Raw genomic sequence first — 25,061 nt, 5'->3', positions numbered from 1 at the left:
ATTAATATTTGTTCAAAAAAGTTATTTGAGTACATATGATAATAAAAACTTGTTCAGGTTTCAGTAAAATAGTAATTTTTCAATATTTGTACAACTGCCGCCGCAATCCAAGCCGCGCTATCAACGCGTCTAATTTTTGTCCCCTTTGGCTCTATGGACGTGTCACTCCACTGACGCGGCAGCTGTTTCTGTGTGGCACACATGCTGTGTGGGGATGGCTCGTGTGCCGCAGCAGTCCCTGAAATATATATATATATGGACCCATTGACATTGTGGCTTTCACAGATACGATTGTTATACCACGAGAGCAGAACGAGGACGAAGGGACGAGATAAGACGAGATAAGTTGAGACTCCTGAGGTTACTAGGGGTTCCGGGACATTGTGGATTAAAAATAAATGAATTGGCCGATTCCTTAGCACGAGCCGCACTTGATGGGCCAGTTTTGTCCATACTGCCAGATGTTGAATATATCACGGCAATAAGATATCGAAAATCAGCAATCTCCACTGATACGATAAAAAAAGTAACTACATGGACAGAATATAACCACCTCATGTTTCCATGGCAACCCCACTGTAGCCAGTCCAGAAAGCTCGAAGTCTTAATTACTAAATTTTGATGTCGTGTCCCCCCCCCCCCCCCCCCTAAACCTGTATCTACACAGAGCTGGTCAGACATCACCCCTCAGCGCATTCTGCGGAGCAACGGAATCACTAGGTCATTATTTTTTTGTATTGTCGCCGCTACGATACTCTTCGAAAAAGGTTACTAGTTATGCCATTTCTGAAAATAGGCGTTAGATTGACGGCGGAAACGGCGCTAAGCTTTGGCGCCTCAGTTTTGGGACATTGCCACAGGGATGCTTTCAATGCTGTTTGCGATTATATTCAGGCAACCAAGCGTATACCTTTGTGATCTTCAATCAAAAAATTATTATTTATTACTCCCCAGGGCAGAGTGAAGTAAACGCAGCTGAGTGGTAATCATAACACCTCAAATCTCAAAATTGCTCAACTTGATCTTTTTTTGTTTGCTCCTTTTATGTTGTTTTTTACATTTTTATTATTATAATACCAATTCATTACATGTAGTTAAGATGGTCACAGAAAAACTGCACTACACTTTCTTGGCCAATCCCCCTGAGTGGGTATGAGCCATCACCCCAGGGAAACAAAACAAAAACAAAACAAAAAAGACGAGCATAAGACGGGTGTGTGCCAGGACGTACAGGCAACAAACAAACCAACGAGCATACCTATAGGTGTTCTGTGAGCATATCAACTTAGCCCGCTACGCTTCTAATTTACAGATAACTTGTGCGCCAGCTTCGAGGTGGTATGAAAAACAAACGCTGCAGGGAAGACGATAGTTATAGCGCGAGAACAAAGCGACGACACAGAGACAAGGACACGAAAGACACGCGTCCTTCTTGTCTCTGTGTCGTCGTTTTGTTCTCGCGCTATAACTATCGTCATGCCATACGAACTAGCCCAAGCTGCCACACTTCTAAGCTGCAGAAAAGCTCTCCTAACTTCTTTTCAGCAAGTGTTGCAACCAGAATAACGGCAAGCATAGCCTTTGTGAGTAGTTGCTGACGAAGCGTTTCTGTTTGACAATGGCCGACTTAAATTCTACGTTAGTAATGTAATACGAGGTTCCGACCAAGGTTCCGACGAAGGCACTTTATCCGAGTATGAAGGGAGGAACAGTCTTCTAGAGGGCGCCACTTGGCTACTGGCCGTAGGCGGCCCTCAGGACGTGAAGGTTTGGCCACCGTGTAGCTCGTGTTTTGATTTGTGTGTGCTGTCCGTCCTTGAAGTAGCTCGCCAAGTACTCATCACTTGCCGCCCTCGCTATTACCAAGTACTGGCGTAAGCTCATCCTTAGCCTACATTGCTGCTCCTCTCTTGACATCGGGCTGCGGCGATGGGTAAGTCAACACATAGGCCTAAAATGTTGCGCGTGCAGTGGGCATTGCTGTTTTGCCGCGTAGCACCACGCTCGATGCACTCAAACCTTGCTTCGACCGTTGCGCGACCGGCCGAGCACGCAAAAACGCCGGGTTTCTATGAAGGGTGAGCCTAGCACGCAACCGGTTTGGGCACCGCTTCCTGGATCCATGCGAGGGCGTGTCCCCTCGGTTGGTCAGCCCTTGCTTTTGGCGTTACACTGCCGCTGATTCCAAGCTACGATGAATTTCTCTGTGCTGTGCAATCGTTGTTGATGCTTTGCGCGTCTTGTGTCCTGGCAGAAAGGTCTCTCGTCGTCGACGACCGGCGCTTAGTTGCGTCGAAAGCAGTAAACTGAGTGGCCGAGAAAAGCCAGGCCGCTGTTATGCAGCCTCGATTTTGTACTTCCATGACAGCGGCTGATAGCGGACATCTGATGAACACATCAGATATCCGTGGTTTGTCAACCATTTATATCATCCGCTATGTGAAATGGCTCATTGTTTTTCTTTTATATATGCACCTATGAAGACTTCCATGTGGTACAGAGAGGTGAACAATGAGGTGGAAAAGGCACTCACCCAAGCTTATCCTGTTCTGTCATGTCTCCTTCTCATTGTGCACCAATTAACCAAAATAGGTCGTGCCACAACATCTTTGACTGGGGGTTAATCTAGAGCTCTGCCACGAAGTGTGGCACATGTGTTCACTGGGAATGTGCTGTAGAAGTGGTGCAAAGCAGTGATGTTACAGGTGGATGTGACAAAGCTGCGTACTTGAGACATCATCACTATAAGTGATTGATTGTGCCGTTTGCCGAAACACATTTTCTTACATCCTGATTAAGGTCGTCACTTGTATGGCAGCGCTGATAAAACTACTAGCAGGTAAACTGGCACAATCCGTTGAATATCTGCTTAATGATTTGCGGCCCGTGTGCTCAGATTTGGGTGCACATTAAAGAAACCCAAGTGGTTAAAATTTCCGGAGCCCTCCACTACGTTTCTCATAATCATATGGTGGTTTTGGGATGTTAAACCCCACATATCAACGATTTGCGGCACAGTGGAGTCTTGAGTCAAGGAAGGAAGAAAAAAAAAAAAAAAGACAAGATAGGGAATTAGACTTTTTACTAGTTTATTTTTCGTTCATCATCCAAAAATAGTGAAAGCACATTCCAAGTACTTTAATGTTCACACCTGTAGATAGCCATCGTCCTCCCGACGCTTCTTCTTCTGAGCGGAGGGAGACACTGTGAAATGCACTGTTCTGCTGATGTTCTCTGTTGTGGTGTTCCATAGTGGTGGAGGTTCGTCAAGATCCTGACGTCCTCCTGCATTCGTGTTCTACCCGGAGCTACGATTTGGCGGCTGCCCGGCCACCCCTACTGTACACAAGAATAGATATGCACACAAAAGGAGGGTGCAGCACAAGCAAGCATCACATAGCACAATAAAAGAACTGTCATATCTTGATAGAAGTTTGACATGAGGACGAAAAAAGAAACAACGTGCAGCACTTCAGCACTTGTCCCATTGTTTTCTTCTTCTGTCCTGGTGTTGCTGTGCTGTTTTCGAGATGGATACCAACCATCTCGCCCAAATATCTGTTCTCCAGGAGAACAGTGCAATATAAAAATAAGCATTCATGCTTGTATGAAAAGATTAAAAGGACGCATATGTCCCCCTTGTTTTGTATGTGATATGCCTCACGTGCCATGGTTTCCCCGATTCTTTATATATTCTGTGAACAGTGATGGGCAGCTGCTCGAAGCACAATGAAACAGCAGGTGCAGACCCACACCATTTTCGATTGATAAACATCAGTGTGACTACGCCCACTGCAGGGCAAAAGCCTCCCCCATAATCCGCCTATCATTTTGGTCTTGTGCTTTATGCTGCCACGTTATACCTGTGAACTTTTTAATTTCATCTGCCCTCCTTACTTTCTGTCTCCCCTTCGTGCGTTTGCCTTCTCCGGGAGTCCAGCCAGTTACCTTTAATGACCAGCGGTTATCCTGCCTGCGTGCCCGGCCCATGTCCATTTCTTCTTCTTGATTGCAAATATGATATCGTTAACCCCGGTTTGCTCCCTGACCCACTCTGCTCTCCTCTTGTCTCTTTAGGTTACACCTATCATTTTCCTTTCCATCACTCCCTGCATCGTCCTCAATTTAAGCTGAACCCTTTTTGTAAGCCTCCGGGTTTCCGCTCCTTAGGTAAGTACCGGCTAGATGCAGCTGTTATATAGCTTCCTCTTGATGGTTGGTGGCAGATTACCATTTATGATTTGAGAATTCTTGCCGAATGTGATCCACCCCATCCTTATTTTTCTAGTTATTTCCCTCATGGTTCGGCTCTGCAGGTACTTGTCCTAAGTAGGCATATTCCTTTACAAGTTCCAGTGTCTCTTCACCTATCACAAAGTGCTGTTTTCTTCCGACACTGTTGCACATTACTTTAGTTTTGTGCATATTAATTTTCAGACCTACTCTTTCGCTTTCTATGTCCAGTTCAGTAATCATGAACCGTAATTTGTTCCCTTACTCATAAAGGCAATGTCATCAGCAAATCGCAGGTTACTAAGATACTCTTCATTAACTCTTATTTCTAACTTTTCCCAATCTAGGATTCTGAAAACCTCCTGTACACACGGTGTATAGCATTGGAGAGATCGTATCTCCCTGCCTTACACCCTTTCTTTATTAGTATTCTGTCGCTTTGCTTATGGAGAACTATGGTGGGTGTGGATTCACTGTAGATTTCTTCAAGTATGTTTATGTAGGGTTCGTCAATGCACTGATTCCGTAGTGCCTGCATTGCTGCTGATGTATGCATTGATAATAAATGCTCTCAAAGGCAACCATTAATGCAGTGGTCGGTTTGACCTATGCACGACTTGCCACAGCTCAACGGAACTTAAAGGGCTACTCACCAGGCCCCATACCTAATTTTAGTTACAGTGGAAGTTGTTGGATGTCCAATGAGGAACATTTTGCCGAAAAAATTTTTTGAATTAGTTCATCACGAGCGGAGAAAACAGGTTTTTTTGAAGTGGCACAAAACGAGCATGAGAAGAGGTGAGCTCGAAACCCTTGCCGCTCCTTTGCGTAGTCTTCGCAAGCCAAATATCTTCCCCACCCTCTCCGGCATCTGACCGAGAGGTCACGTGCGCATGGCGTGCCCAAACAAGTCCCACCCCTGAGCCTGCGAGCAGCGTTCCTTTGTTGACCAGCATTATTTTGTGTTCTCCTGCCTGTTTCTGCGAGATGGTTTGGAAACGCTGGCTTATATGCAGTAGAGTAGATGAGCACAATGAGTGCGCGAACGCGTAGGAGCGTTTCATGGCTGTCGTCTGCTCGATGCGCTCACTGTGGGGACACGAACGCATGTGAAATGCTGACACATTAGCCCCACATTTCGTTGCAATTCATGGGGAAAAAAAATGGAAAAAGACGCTCACATTTCCTTACTGCATCTCATTATTTATCTGCAGTTTTAATAATCTCTTCAAGCAACAAATTACATAAACTACACATGCCGTGTTAAATAATGTTCGTCATGTCACGTACCACTGTTTGTAATGTCAGAGCAGAGTCGTCTACGTAGAAGACCGTCACTGCATTGCCATGTACGTAGGGCCTTTCATACGCACACGTGATGCCCTCATTCTCTAGGCGCGCGCCAGCAGAAGGGAGGGGGAGCAGCATTCATCTAGAAAATTTGACCCATTATCGCGGCGCGTAGCGTTGCAAATTTTGGCAGACAAGATCATGAATGCTTCATCTACGCATTGCGCTTGTCAGCTCAAAATTGTCAAACCTGGTGAGTTGCCGTTCAATAATGCCCACCATGCAACGCACTGGTCGGGCATGCCTCTTTTCATATGTCTGCTTCTTCTGCCCGCATTTCTTGCACTTCTAAACACCTCTAATTCTTTGATGGTGTAGCCAATGTTTTATCAGTTTTTTATCAGCATGGTAGAGGCTTGACAATATGTATAAGCTACCTCAAGCACTAAAGGGAATATAAAAAGCGAAATGATTTTTCACATATTAGTAAAGTACGATATCATAATCGAGGGAGCACCACTCTTACCATGACGTTACGCTTGATAAGCGAAAAAATGCGCAAAAGGAAATGCGTGCAAGACGCCACCGTGCGCTTCCCACACCAATCATCGTGATATAGTAGATTTTGATAGGTGCCATAGATCTAGCATACTGTCTCGGTGCACCGAGACGTTGAGTCCGAGAACCGACGGCGTGTGTTTTTATGCAGGAGCCAAGAGCAGGCGACCAAAACAAAAGCACGTAGTCTTCTTGAGTCCCCCTTTTCACGAGGCTGTTGGCGTGCACATCGTCTTCGTTCTTTGTTTCGGGCGCGGCATTTGCCTCCCCTTGAAAAAGCATCGCCCCGATGCTATAGCTGAGACAGTAATTTGCGCAAAAAGTCACTTTGTAGAAGCGACGGAGCCTCGCAGAGTCACTCGCTGACGTATGGTTTAATGCGCACTACGTGCACAAGCTCAGGTCGGTGCTGGCGACGCCTTGAACAGTTTGAGCTATCCAGGACGACTTCATAGGTAACGTCACTTAGTCGTCGCAGCACTCGATAAGGTCCGAAGTACCTTCTGAGCAATTTTTCGGATAGCCCCCGTCTTCGTACAGGTGTCCACACCCATACCTTGTCCCCGGTTCCATACGTTACAGGGGTATGACGTTGGTTATAGCGGCCTGCATCGTACTCTTGCTGTTGGTATATTCGCAGACGTGCGAGCTGCCTGGCTTCCTCTGCGCGTTGAGTAAACGCGTCAGCACTCGTTTCGTTGTCATCGCATTCGTGTGGCAGCATCGCGTCTAACATCGTTCTTACTTCTCGTCCGTAAACAAGGCTGAATGGGGTCATCCGTGTGGTTTCTTGTTTCGCAGTATTGTATGCGAACGTTATGTAAGGGAGAATCTCGTCCCAGTTTTTGTGTTCGAAGTCCACATACATTGAAAGCATGTCTTCCAGAGTTTTGTTAAGTCGCTCGGTCAACCCGTTGGTTTGTGGATGGTAAGCTGTCGACTTGCGATGAATAGTACCGCTGAGCACCAACACATGATCTAAAAGCGCGGCCGTGAATGCGGTTCCGCGATCTGTTATAACGATCGATGGCGCACCGTGTCTCAGCACAATGTTCTCTATGAAGAACCGAGCTACCTCCTCTGCTGTGCCTCTCTGGATGGCTTTTGTCTCGGCGTAGCGAGTGAGGTAGTCGGTCGCCACTATAACCCAGCGGTTACCACCACTAGAGGTGGGAAGTGGGCCCAAAAGGTCCATTCCGATCTGGTCAAATGGCGTTGTCGGGATCTGGACAGGGTGTAGCAAACCGGCTCGTTTCGTTGGAGGTGACTTGCGCCGCTGGCAATTGAGGCAGGTCCGAACATGATGCTTCACGGTAGCGGTGAGTCTAGGCCAGTAATATCTCCCTCGAACTCTGCTCAGTGTGCGCGTGTAGCCTAAATGTCCAGATGTTACCTCGTTGTGGCACGCTTGCAACACCTCAGAACGAAGAGTGGTAGGGACGACAAGCAGGTAGGTGGACCCGTCTGACGAGAAGTTCATTTTGTGAAGGACATTGTTTCGCAGACAGAACGACGATAGTCCTCTTGTAAAGGCTGTGGGTGCATTCTGGCTTCGTCCTTCTAAATAATTAATCAAGCCAAGTAGCTCAGGATCATCATGCTGGTGATCTGCGATGGTTGACATGTCGAGGATTCCGAGGAACGCTGTCTCTTCATCAAAAGCAGCAGCCGACTCTATTGGTGATCGAGATAGGCAGTCGGCGTCCGTGTGTCGTTTTCCCGACTTATACACCATCGTTATATCAAACTCCTGTAGTCTAAGGCTCCAGCGTGCCAATCGCCCGGAAGGATCTTTCAGACTTGTTAACCAACACAACGAATGGTGGTCACTGATAACCTTGAATGGGCGGCCGTACAGGTATGGGCGAAATTTCATAACTGCCCACACTACGGCGAGGCATTCCTTTTCAGTGGTCGAGTAATTTGCTTCTGTGCGTGACAGAGTTCTGCTTGCGTAAGCGATCACTCTTTCCTCGTCATCCTGGCGCTGCATAAGCACAGCTCCGAGGCCAACATTGCTGGCGTCAGTATGGAGCACTGTAGGGGCTGTGTCATCAAAATTGGCAAGCACGGGGGTCGTCTGTAGACGTTGCCGCAAATCATTGAAAGCATCTTCCTGTTCGTCGCCCCAAACAAATGCAACGTCATCCCTCGTGAGACGAGTTAAAGGTGACGCAATGCGCGCAAAATCTGGAATAAATCGCCGATAATATGCACAGAGACCCAGAAAACGCCTCACTGCATTTTTATCTGATGATGTTGGAAACTGTGCGACGGCGGCAACTTTTTCGGGATCTGGACGAATTCCTGCATAACTGACGACATGGCCAAGAAACTGCAGTTCCTCAAAGCAGAAGTGACATTTCTCTGGCTTGAGCGTCAGGTATGGCCTGCAAGACCATTTGCAATCGTTCAAGGTGTTCGTCAAACGTTGTAGAAAACACAATGACGTAGTCAAGGTATACTAGGCAGGTTCTCCATTTAAGGCCAGAGAGAACGGTATCCATGAGACGCTGGAAAGTAGCAGGAGCGGAGCACAAGCCAAATGGTAAAACCTTAAATTCGTACAGTCCATCTGGCGTCACGAAAGCGGTTTTTTCACGATCCCTGGGGTCTACTTCAATTTGCCAATATTCACTCTTTAAGTCCCTGGAAGAGAAGTAATGTGCGTTTCGAAGCCTGTCAATCGAATCATCTATACGGGGAAGCGGGTACACGTCCTTTTTTGTAACCTGATTTAGCTTTCGGTAGTCCACACAGAAACGCAGGCTGCCGTCCTTCTTTTTCACTAGAACAACAGGTGATGCCCAGGGGCTTTTCGACGGTTGAATGACGTCGTCTTCAAGCATTTTTGTTACCTGCTGTTCTATCGCTTCTCGCTCTTTTGGAGCCACACGGTACGGATTTTGATGGATTGGTCTAGCCGTGTCCTCTGTGATGATTCGGTGCTTGGTCAAGGACGTCCGGCCAATTTTCGAGGTCGAGGCAAAACAGTCGTGGAACTCGTCTAGCAGCACAAGCAGGCGTTCCCGCTGTTGCTGAGTTAAAGTAGGGCTGACGTCAAGGTTAGGTGCTAGGTCACGGGGGTCTTGTGCAGGTGTTGCTTCGAGTGCTGAAAAGCAGTCATGAACATCTGCGATCTCGTCGAAATGTGCCAACGTTGTGCCTTTTGGAAGATGCCGTCGCTCGGAGGTGAAATTGGTCAACAGCAAGTTCGTTCGGCCGTCGGTGACATTGACTATTCCTCGTGCTACGGAAATCCCGTGAGTGAAAAGCAGCGAGGTTAGTTGGTCGGCGACTCCTTCACCGTCGAACGGCACGTCACATGCTACTGAAACGAGGATACATGATCGAGGCGGCACGACTATATTGTGGTCTTTGAGACGAAAGGATTTGTGCTCTGGTGATGTAGGATCAGTCAGACGAGCACTCTCGTAAAATGAAACCACGCGGTCCGGGATGTTGATTATTGCGCCATGTTCCCTGAGAAAGTCCATTCCTATAATTAAATCTTTGCAGCACTCTGGGAGAACAATGAAAGTCGCGACGAAAGAAGAATCTCCTATGCTGATTCTTGCTGTGCATCTTTCAGTAGGGAGCAGCAATTGACCACCCGCTGTTCTTATATGTGGTCCTGTCCATTGCGTTCTTACTTTTCTAAGATGATCAGCCAGCTTGCGACTTATTATGGAAAAATCAGCACCCGTATCGACTAAGGCCGTCACTTGCTCTCCGTCAATAATTACATTAAGGTCGGCGCTCACCATTTCGCCGTTGTTAACATTCGTCGGCGTCAAGTCATTCTGTCGCGGCAGTATTGGGGACTTTTTATCATCTTGTGGTCGAGCTGCGACCTTACCCCGAGAGGTCGCTGCCTTTAGTTTCCCCGGTAAGGGCTGGGCGACCTTGTTCCCCGAAGGTCAGCAAAAGTACGTCGATTCGGTGATGATGTCTGAGCAGGGGATGGAGAGCGTGACCTGTGGGCGGAATTGGGCTGGCGATGAGGAGGCGACTCGTGATAGGGAGACCACGTTGTTGAAGGTCCTCGAAAACCAGGTTCGTCATGGCGAACAATGTAGTCGTCATTGGCATGGCGACCGTCGTACCCTGGCCAAGACGGGCGAAGCGATCTGTCGCGGTACCAACAATAGCGAGCTATATGGCCGGCACCACCACAGTTGAAGCAGAGAGGGCGCCGATCGACGGTGCGCCAAGCGTCCGTTCTGTGAAATTGTGGGCGTCTTATGTCCTCTCGTGGTGGTGAGTAAAGCGTGGCAAGTGGTGGCTGGTGGCATGGAGACATCGGAGACATGGGCTGACGTCTGAAAGCCTCCTGCAATGGTTCCGACGAAGGTGCGGCTGTAGGTGGCTGGTAGTATGATGTAATAGGCGGGACGGGTGGTGGTCGGCGGACAGCGTCGGCGTAACTCAGTTGACGCTGATCGCGACCAAGATCAGCTGCTGAAAAAGCGTGCCTAAGTTCGTCACGAACGACTGCGGCAACGGCGGTCACTGGTGTATCCACTGGAGGAGTCCAAAGCTTCTGAATTTCTTTGCCGACAGTATCTCTGATAAGGTCACGTAGGGAGCCCCGATTGTCCAGAGTCACTGAAGCGGCGTTGATTGGGGTGGTAGTGGACGAGCGATCATATTGCCTCGATCTTTGGTGCAGAGCACGCTCAATGGCAGTGGCTTCTCTTATAAAATCGGCCACGGTAGTTGGGGCATTGCGCACAAGTCCAGCGAACAGTTGTTCTTTCACACCGCGCATAAGATAGCGCAACTTCTTCTCCTCGGAGATGTTGGGATCAGCCCGACGACAGAGGCGCGTTACGTCTTCAGCAAACATTGCCACAGTTTCGTTAGGTTTTTGAAGCCTTAACTCGAGCAACTGCTGAGCCCGCTCTCGACGGTCGACGCTAGCAAAGGTGTCAATCAGCTGCTGACGAAAGTCATCCCATGTGGATATACGGCCTTCTCGATTCTCAAGCCACGTGTGAGCGCCGTCATCGAGAGTGAAATACATGCGGGCGAGCTTCTCTTGAGCATTCCACTGGTTGATGTCGGCAACGCGTTCGTAATGCTCAAGCCAATCTTCAACATCTTCGTGTGGGGCACCACTGAAGCGATCAGGCACAAGTGGCTGAAGAAGTGTTACCTGGGCTGGATTCGAAACGGGGCTGCCTTGTATCCCTTGGACCAACTGTGGCTGGCTAGCGGAGGCCATTGGTAGAGGTACGTAATGCCTGGTAGAATGTTCGTCGAAGGAGGTCAGCTCAGGAGATAGGCTTAGCAACCGCCGACTGAAGCTGTGCACTGGTGTCGTAACAGGTGGCTGCGTGTCGGGACTTGATGAACGGCTCCCAGATGGGGTGTTGAGCATCGGCAGGCTTGCAACCCAGCACCTCCACCAGTGTCGCGGTTCAACGTAAGCAGTGCACCGAGACGTTGAGTCCAAGAACCTCGGCGTGTGTTTTTATGCAGGAGCCAAGAGCAGGCGACCTAAACAAAAGCACGTCGTCTTCTTCAGTCCCCCTTTTCACGAGGCTGTTGGCGCGCACATCGTCTTCATTCTTTGTTTCGGGCGCGGCAATACGAAGTTTCAGGAAATTTCATCCAGCCAATGTCCCGAAAATATGAAAAATACATTTGGAAATTCGTTACATCACGTGCAGATATTTTGGTATGAAATTTAAATATGAAACTTCTACCTGGATTTTCACTGCTAATAATGAACTTAGTACAGTCAAACTTAAGGCAGGAGTTCTCAGAGTACAGTTTATCAGTTTAAACCAAGTGATTGTTTTTTTAGTGTACTTTTAATCTATTACTACATATTCATGCTGTATGTACAGCCCTCGTGCCAGTAAAGACCTCCTGTCCTACAAATCTGCTTACTTGAATTATGAAAAGAGACATTGTGACAACACGTATCCGGTCCACATGGTTAAAGTTGTGCCAGTACATGATGGATGACAGTTTTTGAGGCTGGTTGCGGCTGGCTTCTCCCGCAGGGGCGCCTGCGCAAGTAGGCGTTTGGTGTGTAGCGACACCACGGACCCGAGCTAACGGGGGAGTTTTGACTCCCTCCCACGCCTAGCCGTGCGTGGCTTTGCCGTGTCCGGGGAAAAGGGGATCCTGGGGGTTGAACTGATGCTGGGTGATTGGACCTTTAAGGCCCCCTGGCAGAGGCAACACACCTCTTTGGCCCCGGCTTCACGTAGACGGTACCCCTGGGCTGACCCACCCAGGGGAAATCGGCAGTCACCTTTTCCTATCTCTCTCTGCCTATATCTTCGTCTTTATCTCTCACTATCTATTTGTCCTGTCCTCTACTCTCTTCTGTTTACTTCCAATTTTCCTGGCGGCAAGGGTTAACCCTGTGCAAATAGCCTACCTTGGTCTAGGCGCATTGGGTTATGGCAGTGTTGTACGGCTGACGTCTGCAAGCTTTCAGCACCTGTAAACTTGCAGCGTCCCCTTGTTGGGCTCCGTGGTGGGTGGCCGCCAACGCTGCTGAACAAACATAAGACCGGCATGCATGGCGCATTCCCTCTACTACCTGATCGTACCAGCCTAAAGCGGGTACGCACCGACGACATAAATCTCTTCAACCAGCCAATAGAAACTTTTCCCCACTTCCACGTCATTCACTGCGAAAAAACCGGAAAGCAAGCCAGGACCGTATCTCCTTTCGTAGTTGCCAGGTGTCTTACGGAAACTCTCGGGGCTGGATACAAAGTAACCAAAATGGCGAGCGGAGACCTTCTTCTAGAAATTCGGGACAAAGCACAATTTGTAAAGCTAAACAGCCTCTCAACGTTTGGTGACGTACCGATCACCGTAACACCACACCGATCCATGAACGTCACTCGCGCAGTGGTATCCGATGCAGACTTACTTGAGCTCACCGAGACTGAACTTTTGGAAGGGTGGAAGAGCCAAAATGTCAATAATGTACAGAGAATTATCATCAGAAGAGATAATAAGGAAATACCAACGAAACACTTGATACTCACGTTTGCATCCAGTAAACTACCAGATTCCATTCAAACAGGGTACACAAAGACATCTATCAGGCCGTATATACCAAACCCTCGTCGTTGCTTTCAATGCCAGAAGTATGGCCATGGCTCTAAAACCTGTCGTGGTCGCCAGACTTGTGCACAATGTGGAGTCCTAGGCCACGTGTCTGAGAACTGCAAACAACCGCCACACTGTGTAAACTGCGAAGGAAACCATGCCGCATACTCACGCTCCTGCACATACTGGAAAAAAGAAAAAGAAATAATTACATTGAAGGTGAAGGAGAACATTACGTTTAAGGAAGCACGGCGAAGAGTCGCTCCATTCTATGGACCTACATACGCTGATGCGGCGCGTCAAGGGGCACCGCCGCACCAGCCCTCGCCACCCCTTCGGCCCGCGCAGAGCGAGCCGTCGGCTGTGGCACCTGCCCCCAAGGCGGCTGTAGCCCAGGCTACACCGCCTACTCCCGAACAGAGACCGGAGACTCCAGAGTCTTCGGGCCTCAAGGCCTCCCCTCACCAGGCGAGGCTTACAATCCGAACTAACAGCCCGCACGTGCGGGCATCCAGTGCCTCCGAGGAGGCAATAGATACGTCGGCACCCTTGGTGCCGAAAGAGCGGCGTGGCTCCTTGGAGCGCGCCAAGAAAACAAAAAAGCAAATAACAGGGCCTGGTGACGGCCCTGTTAAGTGAACTCAAACTCCCCGTCTAAACAGCCACTCGCTTTTCGTACACACAGCATTATTTTACATTCACCATGAACACTCAAATTATACAATGGAACGTCAGGGGCCTTCTCAGAAACCTTGACGACATCCAAGAACTCTTACACAAACACTCGCCAAAAGTGCTGCGTGTACAAGAAACACACCTTAATTCAAAACACACAAATTTTCTTCGTAAATACGTTATTTTCCGAAAGGACTGTGTTGATGCCATGACATCATCCGGAGGTGTTGCCATCATAGTGAATCAAGGAATTGCATGCACACACATACAACTCCAAACATCCCTTGAGGCAGTGGCTGTTCGAGCAGTTCTTTTTGATAAAGTGATCACAATCTGCACTATTTACATTCCTCCTAGCTATCAGCTACAAAAACATGATTTACACTCTCTAATTGATAAACTTCCGGAGCCTTATGTTCTCCTTGGAGACTTTAATGCGCATAGCAGGCTATGGGGTGATTCTCGGTATGACGTGCGAGGTCGACTGATCGAACAGTTCCTTCTCTCGTCGAGCGCGTCTCCTGAATCGAAAAGAACCAACCTATTATAATCTTGCTAATAACACCTACTCCTCCATAGACCTAAGCATAGCATCTCCATCTCTTGTGGCTCTACTCCAGTGGAATGTCGTCGGTAATCTGTACGGAAGTGACCACTTCCCCGTAGTTCTGAGCACAACTACAGTAACCGAGTGCCCACCACGTGTTCCCAAGTGGCTAATAAACAGAGCCGACTGGGAACAGTTTTATACTATCGCTCGTCTAGGTTGGAATGACATCTGTACTTTGAACATTGATGTTGCTGTGAACTACTTCACAGCGTTTTTGATTGATGCTGCAACAAAATGCATCCCACAAACAAATGGACACCCTGGAAAACGACGTGTGCCATGGTGGAACTCTGAATGCCGAAACGCGCGCAAACAGCAAAACAGAGCTTGGAGGCTGCTTCGGAACTCACCGACAGCCGAAAATCTTGAAACCTTCAAGAAAATAAAGTCTCAAGGCAGGAGAACGCGTCGGCAGGCCAGAAGAGAAAGCTGGCAGAAGTTTTTATCAGGGGTTATTTCATACACACAAGAGGCTAAAGTCTGGAACATGGTCGGTAGGATAGCAGGAAAACAAGTACACACACTTCCCCTCGTAAATACTCAGGGTGATACCTTGGAAGATCAGGCAAACCTCCTCGGTGCACACTTCGAACAGGTATCCAGCTCGTGCCACTATACTGACACTTTCCAAAAATGCAGAACAAGAATAGAAAAGCAAAAACTCGAACACAAATTCACTAGATACGAGGCATATAACCAAGCTTTCAGTCTAGCTGAGCTCCAAACATCTGTAAACTCCTGCAGTACTTCTGCCCCAGGTTCTGACCGTGTGATGTATGAAATGTTAAAAAACCTACCAAACGAAACCTGAAAAACCTTACTTTGTTTGTACAATGCTATTTGGTCTTCTGGCACTATTCCTACCTCCTGGAAAGAGGCTATTGTTATTCCCATTTTGAAAGAGGGCAAGGACCCTTCTTTAGCTTCGAGTTACAGGCCTATTGCACTTACAAGCTGCTTGTGCAAAGTCTTTGAAAAAATGATAAACTGCCGACTTGTATACTTTCTTGAAACAAACAATTTGCTCGACCCATTTCAGTGCGAGTTTCGAGAGAGTAGATCCACGACAGACCACCTTGTTCGTATCGAGGCACAGATCAGAGATGCCTTCGTCCATAAACAATATTTTCTCTCCGTGTTCCTCGATATTGAAAAGGCTTATGATACAACATGGCGTTTTGGAATTCTAAGAGACCTATCCCACCTTGGCGTGCGCGGAAGAATGTTTCACATAATCAAAAGTTACCTGTCAAACCGGACATTCCGTGTCCGAGTTGGCACGGTTCTTTCCCAAACATTTGTCCAGGAAACGGGCGTGCCACAAGGTGGTGTACTTAGCTGCACACTTTTTCTCATAAAAATGAATTCCTTGCGCTTGACCATCCCTCGCAATATGTTTTATTGTACATATGTCGATGACGTCCAGCTTGGCTTTAGGTCTTGCAATCTGGCAATGTGTGAGCGGCAGGTTCATTTAGGTTTAAACAAGCTCTCCAAATGGGCAGAGGAAAACGGATTCCAACTGAACCCACAAAAAAGCACGTGCGTCTTGTTTTCTCGAAAGAGAGGCATGCACTCGGAACCTGACATTCGACTGAACGGTCAACGTCTGTCTGTTAATACGGAGCATAAATTCTTAGGATTAATCTTGGACAACAAGTTGACCTTCGTACCGCACATCAAGTATCTAAAAACAAAATGTTTAAAAGCCATGAATATTTTAAAAGTGTTGTCACGTACTAGGTGGGGTAGTGACAGGCAATGTCTCATGAACCTATATAGAAGCCTCATTCGCACCCGCTTAGATTATGGGGCCGTTGCTTATCAGTCTGCGACTCAAAGTGCTTTGAAGATGCTGGACCCCGTGCACCATTTGGGCATCCGCCTTTCTACGGGTGCTTTTCGCACCAGCCCCGTAGAAAGCCTTTATGTTGAGTCAAATGAGTGGTCGCTTCATCTGCAGAGAACTTACATGTCCTTTGTTTATTTCCTTAAGGTAAAAGCAGACAAGAAGCACCCCTCATACTCTACTATTAATGATTTGTCGAGCTCAATTTTGTTTCAAAACAGGCCTTCGATGAGGCAGCCCTTCTCAATTCGCCTGAAGAGTCTAGCTGAGGAAGCTGGAGTCTCACTAGAACACAGTTTAATGGCTCCTGTAGCATACCCGCCACCGTGGCAATGGCAGACTATAGACTGCGATGTGTCTTTTCTAGAAGTTTCAAAACATGCGCCTATTGCCCATATCCGAACATACTTCCTGGAACTTCAACACAAATACACACGTCCTGAGTTCTTTACAAATGCCTCCAAGTCTAACTCCTCTGTGTCCTACGCTGCTGTCGGCCCATCCTTTTCGGATGCTGGCCCTCTACATCCAGGCACAAGTATCTTCACAGCGGAAGCCTATGCGATACTTGTGGCGGCTAAACACATCAAGCAATTACAAATACAAAAAGCAGTAATTTATACAGACTCCCTCAGTGTAGTAACGGCTTTGCACACTCTTAAAAAACACAAAAACCCAGTCCTTGTCTCACTTTACTCCATTTTATGCACACTCTACACACTCAAACAACATGTTGTAGTGTGCTGGGTGCCAGGGCACCGTGAGATTCAAGCCAATGTGAGGGCGGATCAGCTCGCTGCATCCGTCCACAAAAGCACTGCCCCTACACCCATATCAATCCCGGCCCTTGATCTTAAGCCGTCTCTCAAACGAAACCTCAGAGTATACTGGCAGAGCAAGTGGGATACACACACACAAAACAAACTACACATTATTAAGCCACACCTTGGTCATTGGCTGCCCGTATCGAAATCGCGTCATACAGAGGTAATACTAACGAGACTCAGGATAGGACACATACACGACACACACACACCTTTTGTCCGGTGGCGATCCACCATTGTGTGACAGATGTGGTGAAGTATTGACAGTCCTTCACATTTTAATTGAGTGCAAACAATTGGACACTGTAAGAAAACAACACTTTCCATTACCCTACCGACAACATATACCTTTACACCTTGCAATGTTCGTCGGTAGGGAACCGCTTTTTAGTCACAAATCATTGTTAGCGTTTTTAAAAGAAATTCGTAGTTTTCATATCATATACCCGGGCATCCCGTAGCATGACCTCTCCAGAGAGGTTTTTGCTGCGGTGGTTACACAAGAAAGCACTTGCCTCACGGCCCTTGGACGCAAGGGTATGAACGAGTGAGGCACTTGTGCTAATGCCATACATATCCACCATCGTCTTTTATTATCACCAACTTTTGTCATCTATTCACACCACACACACCTTTCACGACATGGTCATGATTTTATTACTTGTATGTTTTTACCCGCCTTACCGCGAGGAATTTTATGGCCCTTATACAGCCGCTTATCACAATCATTGTCCATGTTTTTAGTAAGATGAACTGGTGCTCTTTGGCCGTGAAATGGCCCTTGCGCCATAAAACATCAAACATCATCATCATCGTCTGGTTGCGGCTGGCTTCCCATCACGGTCTTAGCACGAATCTCTACTCCTGCCGGTGGAACAGTGACACTTGCGGCAATTATCAGTGCCAAGCCACACAGGAGTGCAACTATCAACGAGAACAGCCATCGCATCACCATGGGCAGACGACAACCATGTGACACGGATGAACTTTCTTTAATCGAGCGGCACGTTGGCTATATGGGATTTGAAGCTGGCACACTCGCCAACATGCAGCTAACGTTTCTTTTGTTGCTGCAGGTTAGTGATAATTGCCCAATTACGACTTTTAGAGTATTGTGTGCATTTCCGGCTGCATGTCCCACAAGTGATGGTATTTGTTTGCCAAACGCATAAGCCGATGATGTATCATAGCAACCGCTTTCGTTTTTTTACGCATAAGGTTCTGTACCTTGCATTGTTGTTAATACTTTCCGTTGATGTGGAGTTGAATCCCGGTCCGCTAAATGCCCAAGAGCTTGAGCTGCTTAAAACCTTACCAACTGGTCAGGCTGCAGTTTTGAATAAGTTAAGAGGCCATCGACACCAGATTGGCAAAGCATGAAGAAATCATGGCAGAAATTAATGTAAACTACGAGCGACAGTAGGTCAAATTACAGCGCTCAAAGAACAATTAAGCGAGCAAGAAAGCACCATTAGGGCAATATCAAAAGAAATAAAGCAGCTGCATGACAAGAGCATCGACTCTGAAAATAGAAGCCAGAGAAACAACATGGTCTTTCATGGCATCAGCGATTCTGAATCAGAAACGTGAGAACAGTCTGAACTACTGCTCAAAAACATCTGCAAAGAAAACTTGGAGTTAGTCAGCAGAAAGAGTGCACCGTATAGGTCGTTTCATCAAAAAAGAGGCTTGTCATCGTCGACTGCCTCCTACAAAGAAAAGTCCCGTGTTCTTTCCGAAGCTAAGAAATTCAAGAGAACAGCGTACAGTGTCGAGAAAGATTATGAATCTGTGACAAGATACGTTGGCAAAAGACTTCAAAATTATGTCAAAATCAAAAACATGAATGAAAAACATCGCGCTAAGTTGAACTTCAACAAGTTAATTATGGATGCTCATATTGGTGGGACAAAGAAAAATATAAGTCGTTCAAATTGTAAAAAAAATGACCCTCGCCTGAAAAAAGGGGTGTCAAATACAACATCTGATTACATTGACAGAACTACCGAAGCATTGTCAATAAAGCTGATCAACTCGCAGCTCTTATCAATTCTGTAAAAGCTGATCTAGTATTCAGAACTGAATCATGGCTGAATTCTTCTATTAGAGATAGCAAAGTGTTTCGGGGCGACTTTGCTGCTTATCTAATGGTGATCCCGCACAGGTGGGGGGTGTTCCTTTAGTTCATCTCTCTTTAAATTCATCTGAATTAAATATGGATTTATGACATAGTAGAATCAGCATAGTGCGAAGTTACTATGCAAGACAAATCCTTGTTCCTGGCAAGTACTTTCTATTAATCTCCAAACTTGTCCGTAATCACGTTTAAGCTTTTGCATGAGATTGTTTTGGAAGCTTCTTGTCACACATTCATTTTGGCAGGAGACTTTAACTTGCCTGACTTATCTTGCATGATGGAACTTGTGAGATAACAGGGGGGGGGGGGGGGGGGGAATCTTAAACCTTGAGATGAAACACATCATAGATTTTTCCGGGTTAAACCAACAGGTTAGTGCTCCAACACCAGACAATAATACATTGGACCTTGTTTTTTTACAATTCTCCAAATATGGTGAATTTAGTAATTGGAGAATATGGTGAATTTAGTAAATGTCGTACCAGGAATAAGTGACCACCATGCTGTCGTCATCATCGCCCATATGAAAAATAGAAAACAAGCGAAACGGGAGACAAGAATGGTGTACCTATATGACAGAAGTGATTGATTACGCTAGCATATCAAGGAAGCATCGTGAACTTACTTACAGGGAACTTCTTCCATGTCCTGTATTTTTTTCTGGTGTTGCGCTGTAAGTTCACGATGGATCCTAACCAAATGGCCCAACTTACCGTTTTACTATCAAGGAAGCTTCTTGATCGTCTGCCACTTGCTGAATGGCTCTCAGATGACTGACGTACAAGAGTTGTAGGATGAGTGTAAAAAAAAAAAATCGAGGAGCTTACTGAAGCCTACATTCCTAGTATCACAAGCAGTAGACTTAGAAAGTGAAACAAACCATGGATGACTGCCCGTATCTTAAGAAAAGTAGGGAAGATAAGGCGCATATATTTAAAATATATAAGGACTATGTGCCATCGTCGCTTTGAAAGCTCGAACGATATCACTTGAGATGTCAAGCTTAGTATAAAGGAGGCTAAGCGGACTACTTCGAAAAACTCTAAAACGAAATAAAAACTACTTCAAAGGCATTCTGGTTATGCATGAAAGGCTGCGGAGCAGGCCCCTCAGGAATCACTAAAATTGTCTACAACAAGGAGGAGTTATTAGATGATACTGAGAACGCTATCTGTTTAAATAATTATTTCCTCGGTATAGTTGCCGAAATATAGCTCTAGTCCTTCACAATGCACAGGTTTCGTACCGAAAATTCAATTAGTAAAGTTAAGTGTGAATGGAATCAGGTCATTACTAAACAAACTTACCTATTATAAGGCAATTGGACAGAACGAAATTTCATCCTTAGTCTTAAAACAATGTGCCGAGTCAATTTATCTTCATCTGCACGTAATCTACACAGTCTTTGTTAGCCTGTGCCCTCCCAGATGACTGGAAAGTTGCATAACAGTTGCTATTCATAAAAGTGGTCCCAGAAAGACATAACCAGCTATAGACCTATTTCACTTACTGTAAAATGGGGTTACTTTGTCACAGATTTTGCATGTTTTTCTTCCCTTGGTGGATAATTATCAAAATAAGGTCAAATGAATAATGGCACAACGTTTCTAATCTAAAACTTTCCGTCGCGTGACGGAATATTCTACTAATCCGCATTGTTACTACAAACTGCTATATTCAGGTTAAAAGCTGTCACAATGTTGCCCCATCTTGTGAGGCAACTTTGTGCAAACGTTGCAAACGTTGAATATGATTAGGAAAAAAAGGCTGGCACTAAGTTACACCATTAAAAGTTTCAGTTATCTACAATTGGTTTTTGCTGTAGCAACGTCTTTACCTCAAAGATGCCTCGTTTGCCTACTGGCCTAGTGGATTCAATTGAGTAGTTTTTTTTTTTGTGTACCAAATTGGGTCTTCGGTGTCCGGCCATCTCCAGTTTTTTTTTTTTTTTTTTTTTGGGGGGGGGGGGGGGTCTTATCCATAGTGCTGTCGATATGCCCGCCAGGTTTGACTGCCATGTCTCTTTTCGGGTATAGTTGTCGTTCGAAGTTTAGTACGACGAAGTCATCCTTCTTCAAGGTTTTTTCTCCGGAACCTGTATCATAAACCTCCAAGATGTTTCGAGTATTTGGTGTCACGGAAATGATAGGATCGTCTGTTTCAAATAGGTTGTCTAGACTTCCGGAGAATACCTTGGAATCACTTGTATCTCCTTCCGACCACCTTTTGTTGTCGCCGTGCTGACCATCTGAAGACGATTTGCTGTCACTGCTTTCTTCTGTGCTGTTGTTCTCAAGAGGAGACCTCTTGCTAGGTCATCTAGCTCTGATACCGGAAGAAGAACTGCCCTACTTGGGATATTTCTGCAACGATTGGCGTGTCACAGTTACCCTGCGAAGTATCAACATTTCAGTTTTCTTTCTCTCACCTTAAACAGACATGACTTGATGAAACATTTAATACAGTTTATTTTAGCCTACATAATAACATTCACAAGCTGATACCAGTTTTGGCTGTTTTTCTCGTGGGTACAGGTCGAGCACACAAAGCACAAAGCTTACGGTGTTTCAAGAATGCACGCTGAAACACCATTCAACATGTCGGCGTCTAGAGTGGCTACGTAGCATGGGAACCTCAGCCGCCTGCTACTAGGTCACTTGGCATGTCAGGTGACCTTTTTGAGCGGCCTATTGCTTTTCGGCGGTGCCTGGTCGTGCCGCGAGATTCAAAATACGGAAACCCGAGTGCGTGTCACTAAGTAACCCCTGCAGTCACAAAGTAACCTCATTTTATCGTACGTCCATACCCTGCAAGTTATTAGAGCATGTGCTCTATTAAGAAATAATGACATTTATCAACAAACAACTTACTGGTGTCGCAATGACATTGGTTTCATGAGGGCTTATCTTTTACAACACAAATAATTGAATTTTACCATGACTTTGTATCTGAAAAAGACAATGACGGAGAAATCAATTGCCTTTTACTGTACTTTTAAAAAGCTTTCGACACTGTACTGCACTCTTTTATCTTAAGTAAGCTTGCAGTGCTGAACATTGACTTGGAAGTTTTGTTGTGGATAGAATATTACCTTTGAGGTCGCCAATAGTATAATTAAATGGCAGAAAATCAAGTTTTGCAAACATTGCTTCAGGGCTGCCACAGGGCTCAGTCCTAGGGCCACATTCATATTTAACATATATAAATGACATTTGCTCAAAAATTGATTGTAATATACAGTTGTTTGCAGATGACTGTGTCTTGTACAGAAAAATTAGAAATGAGAGTGATATTGCCTTACTGCACAGTGACTTACTGTGCGTTGAAAAATGGTGTTAAAGGTGGAAAATGAGATTAAATGCCAATGAATGCGTTAATGTTACCTTCACGAATAAGAAAACCAAGTTCACTTCACAGTATGTCATCTGCAATAGTATAGTACATAAAAACCGCATTATTCATATTTAGGTATAGGTTCTTCAGCCGACTGTTCATAGAATGCACCCATCGATTCAGTTGTTGCGAAGGCCACCAAGTCTCTAAGTTTTATTCAGCGAAGCCTGAGACACGCGATGGCATGCATAAAATCAAAGGCGTATTCATCGTACATTTGCCCAATGTTTCAATACGCTTGTGCCATGTGGGACCCCTGGAAAATTGCTTCAAGTGACGAACTTGAAAAAGCACAAAATAGAGCTGTGAGGTTTGTCCTAATGGCATACTTGGCCGCAAATATCACAAACACAGAGTAAAGGAACACACAGTGAGAAGCACGAGCGGTGTTTTGAGTGTGTTCGTTTACTGCTGTTTGTGATATTTGTGGCCAAAGTATGTCATTCAGCAAATACCAACTAGGCCAACAATAAGGTTTGTTCGAAGTCGGTACTCAAAAAAGGACAGTTGCACCTATGTGAAAAATGAACTAAGATGGGAATAACTCTCATTGAGTTGAAAGAAACTGCGGTTGAAGCTCCTGTACTAAATATTTAACGGTAAAACCAGCATTCGAAAAGAAAAGTACCTTCACTGTCTTCATCATGTCTCTTTGCAAAATGATCATTGTTTCAAGATTTTAGAGTACTGTACTAGATCTAATATATATGTTAATTCATTTTTTATTCGTTTGATCTGTGAACGGACTCGCATATCAAATGCACAAGTGTGCTGTATTAATCAGATGTGTTTTTCTTGACCTCCCTGCCGCAGTGCCTTCGGGCTAAGCAGGGTAATCATTGAATAATAATAATAATAATAATAATAATAATAATAATAATAATAATAATAATAATAATAATAATAAAAACGGATACAGTAGGCAGTTAAAAGCTGCGTAGCAAAAGAGACCACTAGTTCTGTCTTACAAGCACAAGACTGGCTACAATTTGTAAAAAAGTGCAAATAAGCATGATGCTTCAGTGGTTTTTTTGGCACTCAACAAGCTCTTGAAGCTTTTGAGCCCGCAAGCATCCACGAAAAAAGAAGCATGCCCAGCCAGTGCGCTGCATGGTAGGTGTTATGAAATTCTGTTGAGCCGTCGCAAGTCGTGCATAGGCCAAACCGGCCGCTGCATTAATGATTTCCTTGGGGACAATATATTATCAATCCAGAATGATGTAGGACCACATCTGTTGTTGCATTGTGCTTTCAATGTGGGAGGATCAATGGCACGCCCGCGACCATTTCCGCCATACGGCCGCTCTCTTTCCTTCTCCCATGCTCTGGTAACGGCGCGTGGCGATAGATGGCAAGCACGCGGGCTTCAAGAATCGGCAAGATCGAGTCATGTGCGCCGGGAAGGTTCTCTCCTCTTTGGCCGGTGCTCGGTAAGCACATCCGCGTCCTCTTTGGGAATCCGTCTTTTGCATGTCTGTGTGGCGCCCTCTCGTGCACGCTTCCAGAAACAAATCGTGGGGCATCGGGGCGAGCTTCTGCCGCCACCACCACTACTTACCACCACAGATCGTGATGGCGATGCATCTGCTGGTTGCCCTGTTTGAGTGTTGTGTTGTGGCATGGAGCCACTTGTAAGTATTTACATGACCGGCGGCTTCTTCTCTGTGACCAACGAATGGAAGAATAGGCCAGCATCAATGAAAATGGTGCGCAAGAAGCATTCGTCTGCCGTCTTAGCGGCAGCTGGTTCGCGGCTGGTTCTCCAGGCAAACCACAAAAGGGCAGTAATTCTGCGATTGGAGATACGTGCGCGACCTCATGTTCAATGAGTTGAAGGAAACGTTCACGTGCGGACTTTCGAGTAGCATTTGCTTCCCGTCGATAAAGGGTCATTAATATATTCCTGGCAACGACCACAGGTGACGTAGTGACCTACTACTGGCTGTTCGGGTTAATAAAAAAAAATAAAAAAACGCCAGGCCTGCTCGGAATGCGCAGCACAGTCCCAGTGAAAGCTATATAAGGGTCCTTTCAAAGCTTTTTCTAAACAGTCTGGGTAACTGCTACAGGCACACTGCTGGTACCCACTATGCCATAATCATGAATTTTGTGTAGGCCAGCATTCACCATGCTACCCTTCGTCATTCTTTGGAGAAGTGTGGTATCCGCTACACACTTGTTAAGAATTTGTTTAATTTTTTATGCAGGGGCTGACGACGATCAAGAGCTATTCCTGAGTATGCGCCACAGTTATGAGGCGATCAATAACAAGTTTTCTAATAGGTTGAAGCATTGGACGACCCACTCGTTACGCTATTCGCAATGTGTGGCGCCTTGCTGTTCCTTATGATGTTCTAAAACACTTTATTTCTCACAATAAAACAATTCAAGCCTGCCTAAGGCCATGTT

The 25,061-nt window shown here is 46.0% G+C and overlaps 1 protein-coding gene across 2 annotated transcripts in view; it reads left to right on the top strand.

Annotated features, from left to right (window-relative positions):
* The first annotated feature begins 1,778 nt into the window (after positions 1-1,778).
* Unc-115a (actin binding LIM protein Uncoordinated 115a) overlaps positions 1,779-25,061 on the top strand; it is a 424,168-nt gene continuing 400,885 nt past the window's right edge. For both annotated transcript variants that reach the window (XM_037426516.2, XM_037426515.2), the window contains exon 1: positions 1,779-1,933. In XM_037426516.2, coding sequence (XP_037282413.1) covers positions 1,930-1,933 — 4 coding nt within the window. In that variant the 5' untranslated portion in view covers positions 1,779-1,929. The remainder of the gene's footprint in view (positions 1,934-25,061) is intronic.

This window comes from Rhipicephalus microplus, chromosome X (assembly GCF_043290135.1).
Source record: "Rhipicephalus microplus isolate Deutch F79 chromosome X, USDA_Rmic, whole genome shotgun sequence".
Lineage (NCBI taxonomy): Eukaryota > Metazoa > Arthropoda > Arachnida > Ixodida > Ixodidae > Rhipicephalus > Rhipicephalus microplus.
Note: the sequence above shows the minus strand (reverse complement) of the source record. Positions and strands in the feature narration are given on the sequence as shown.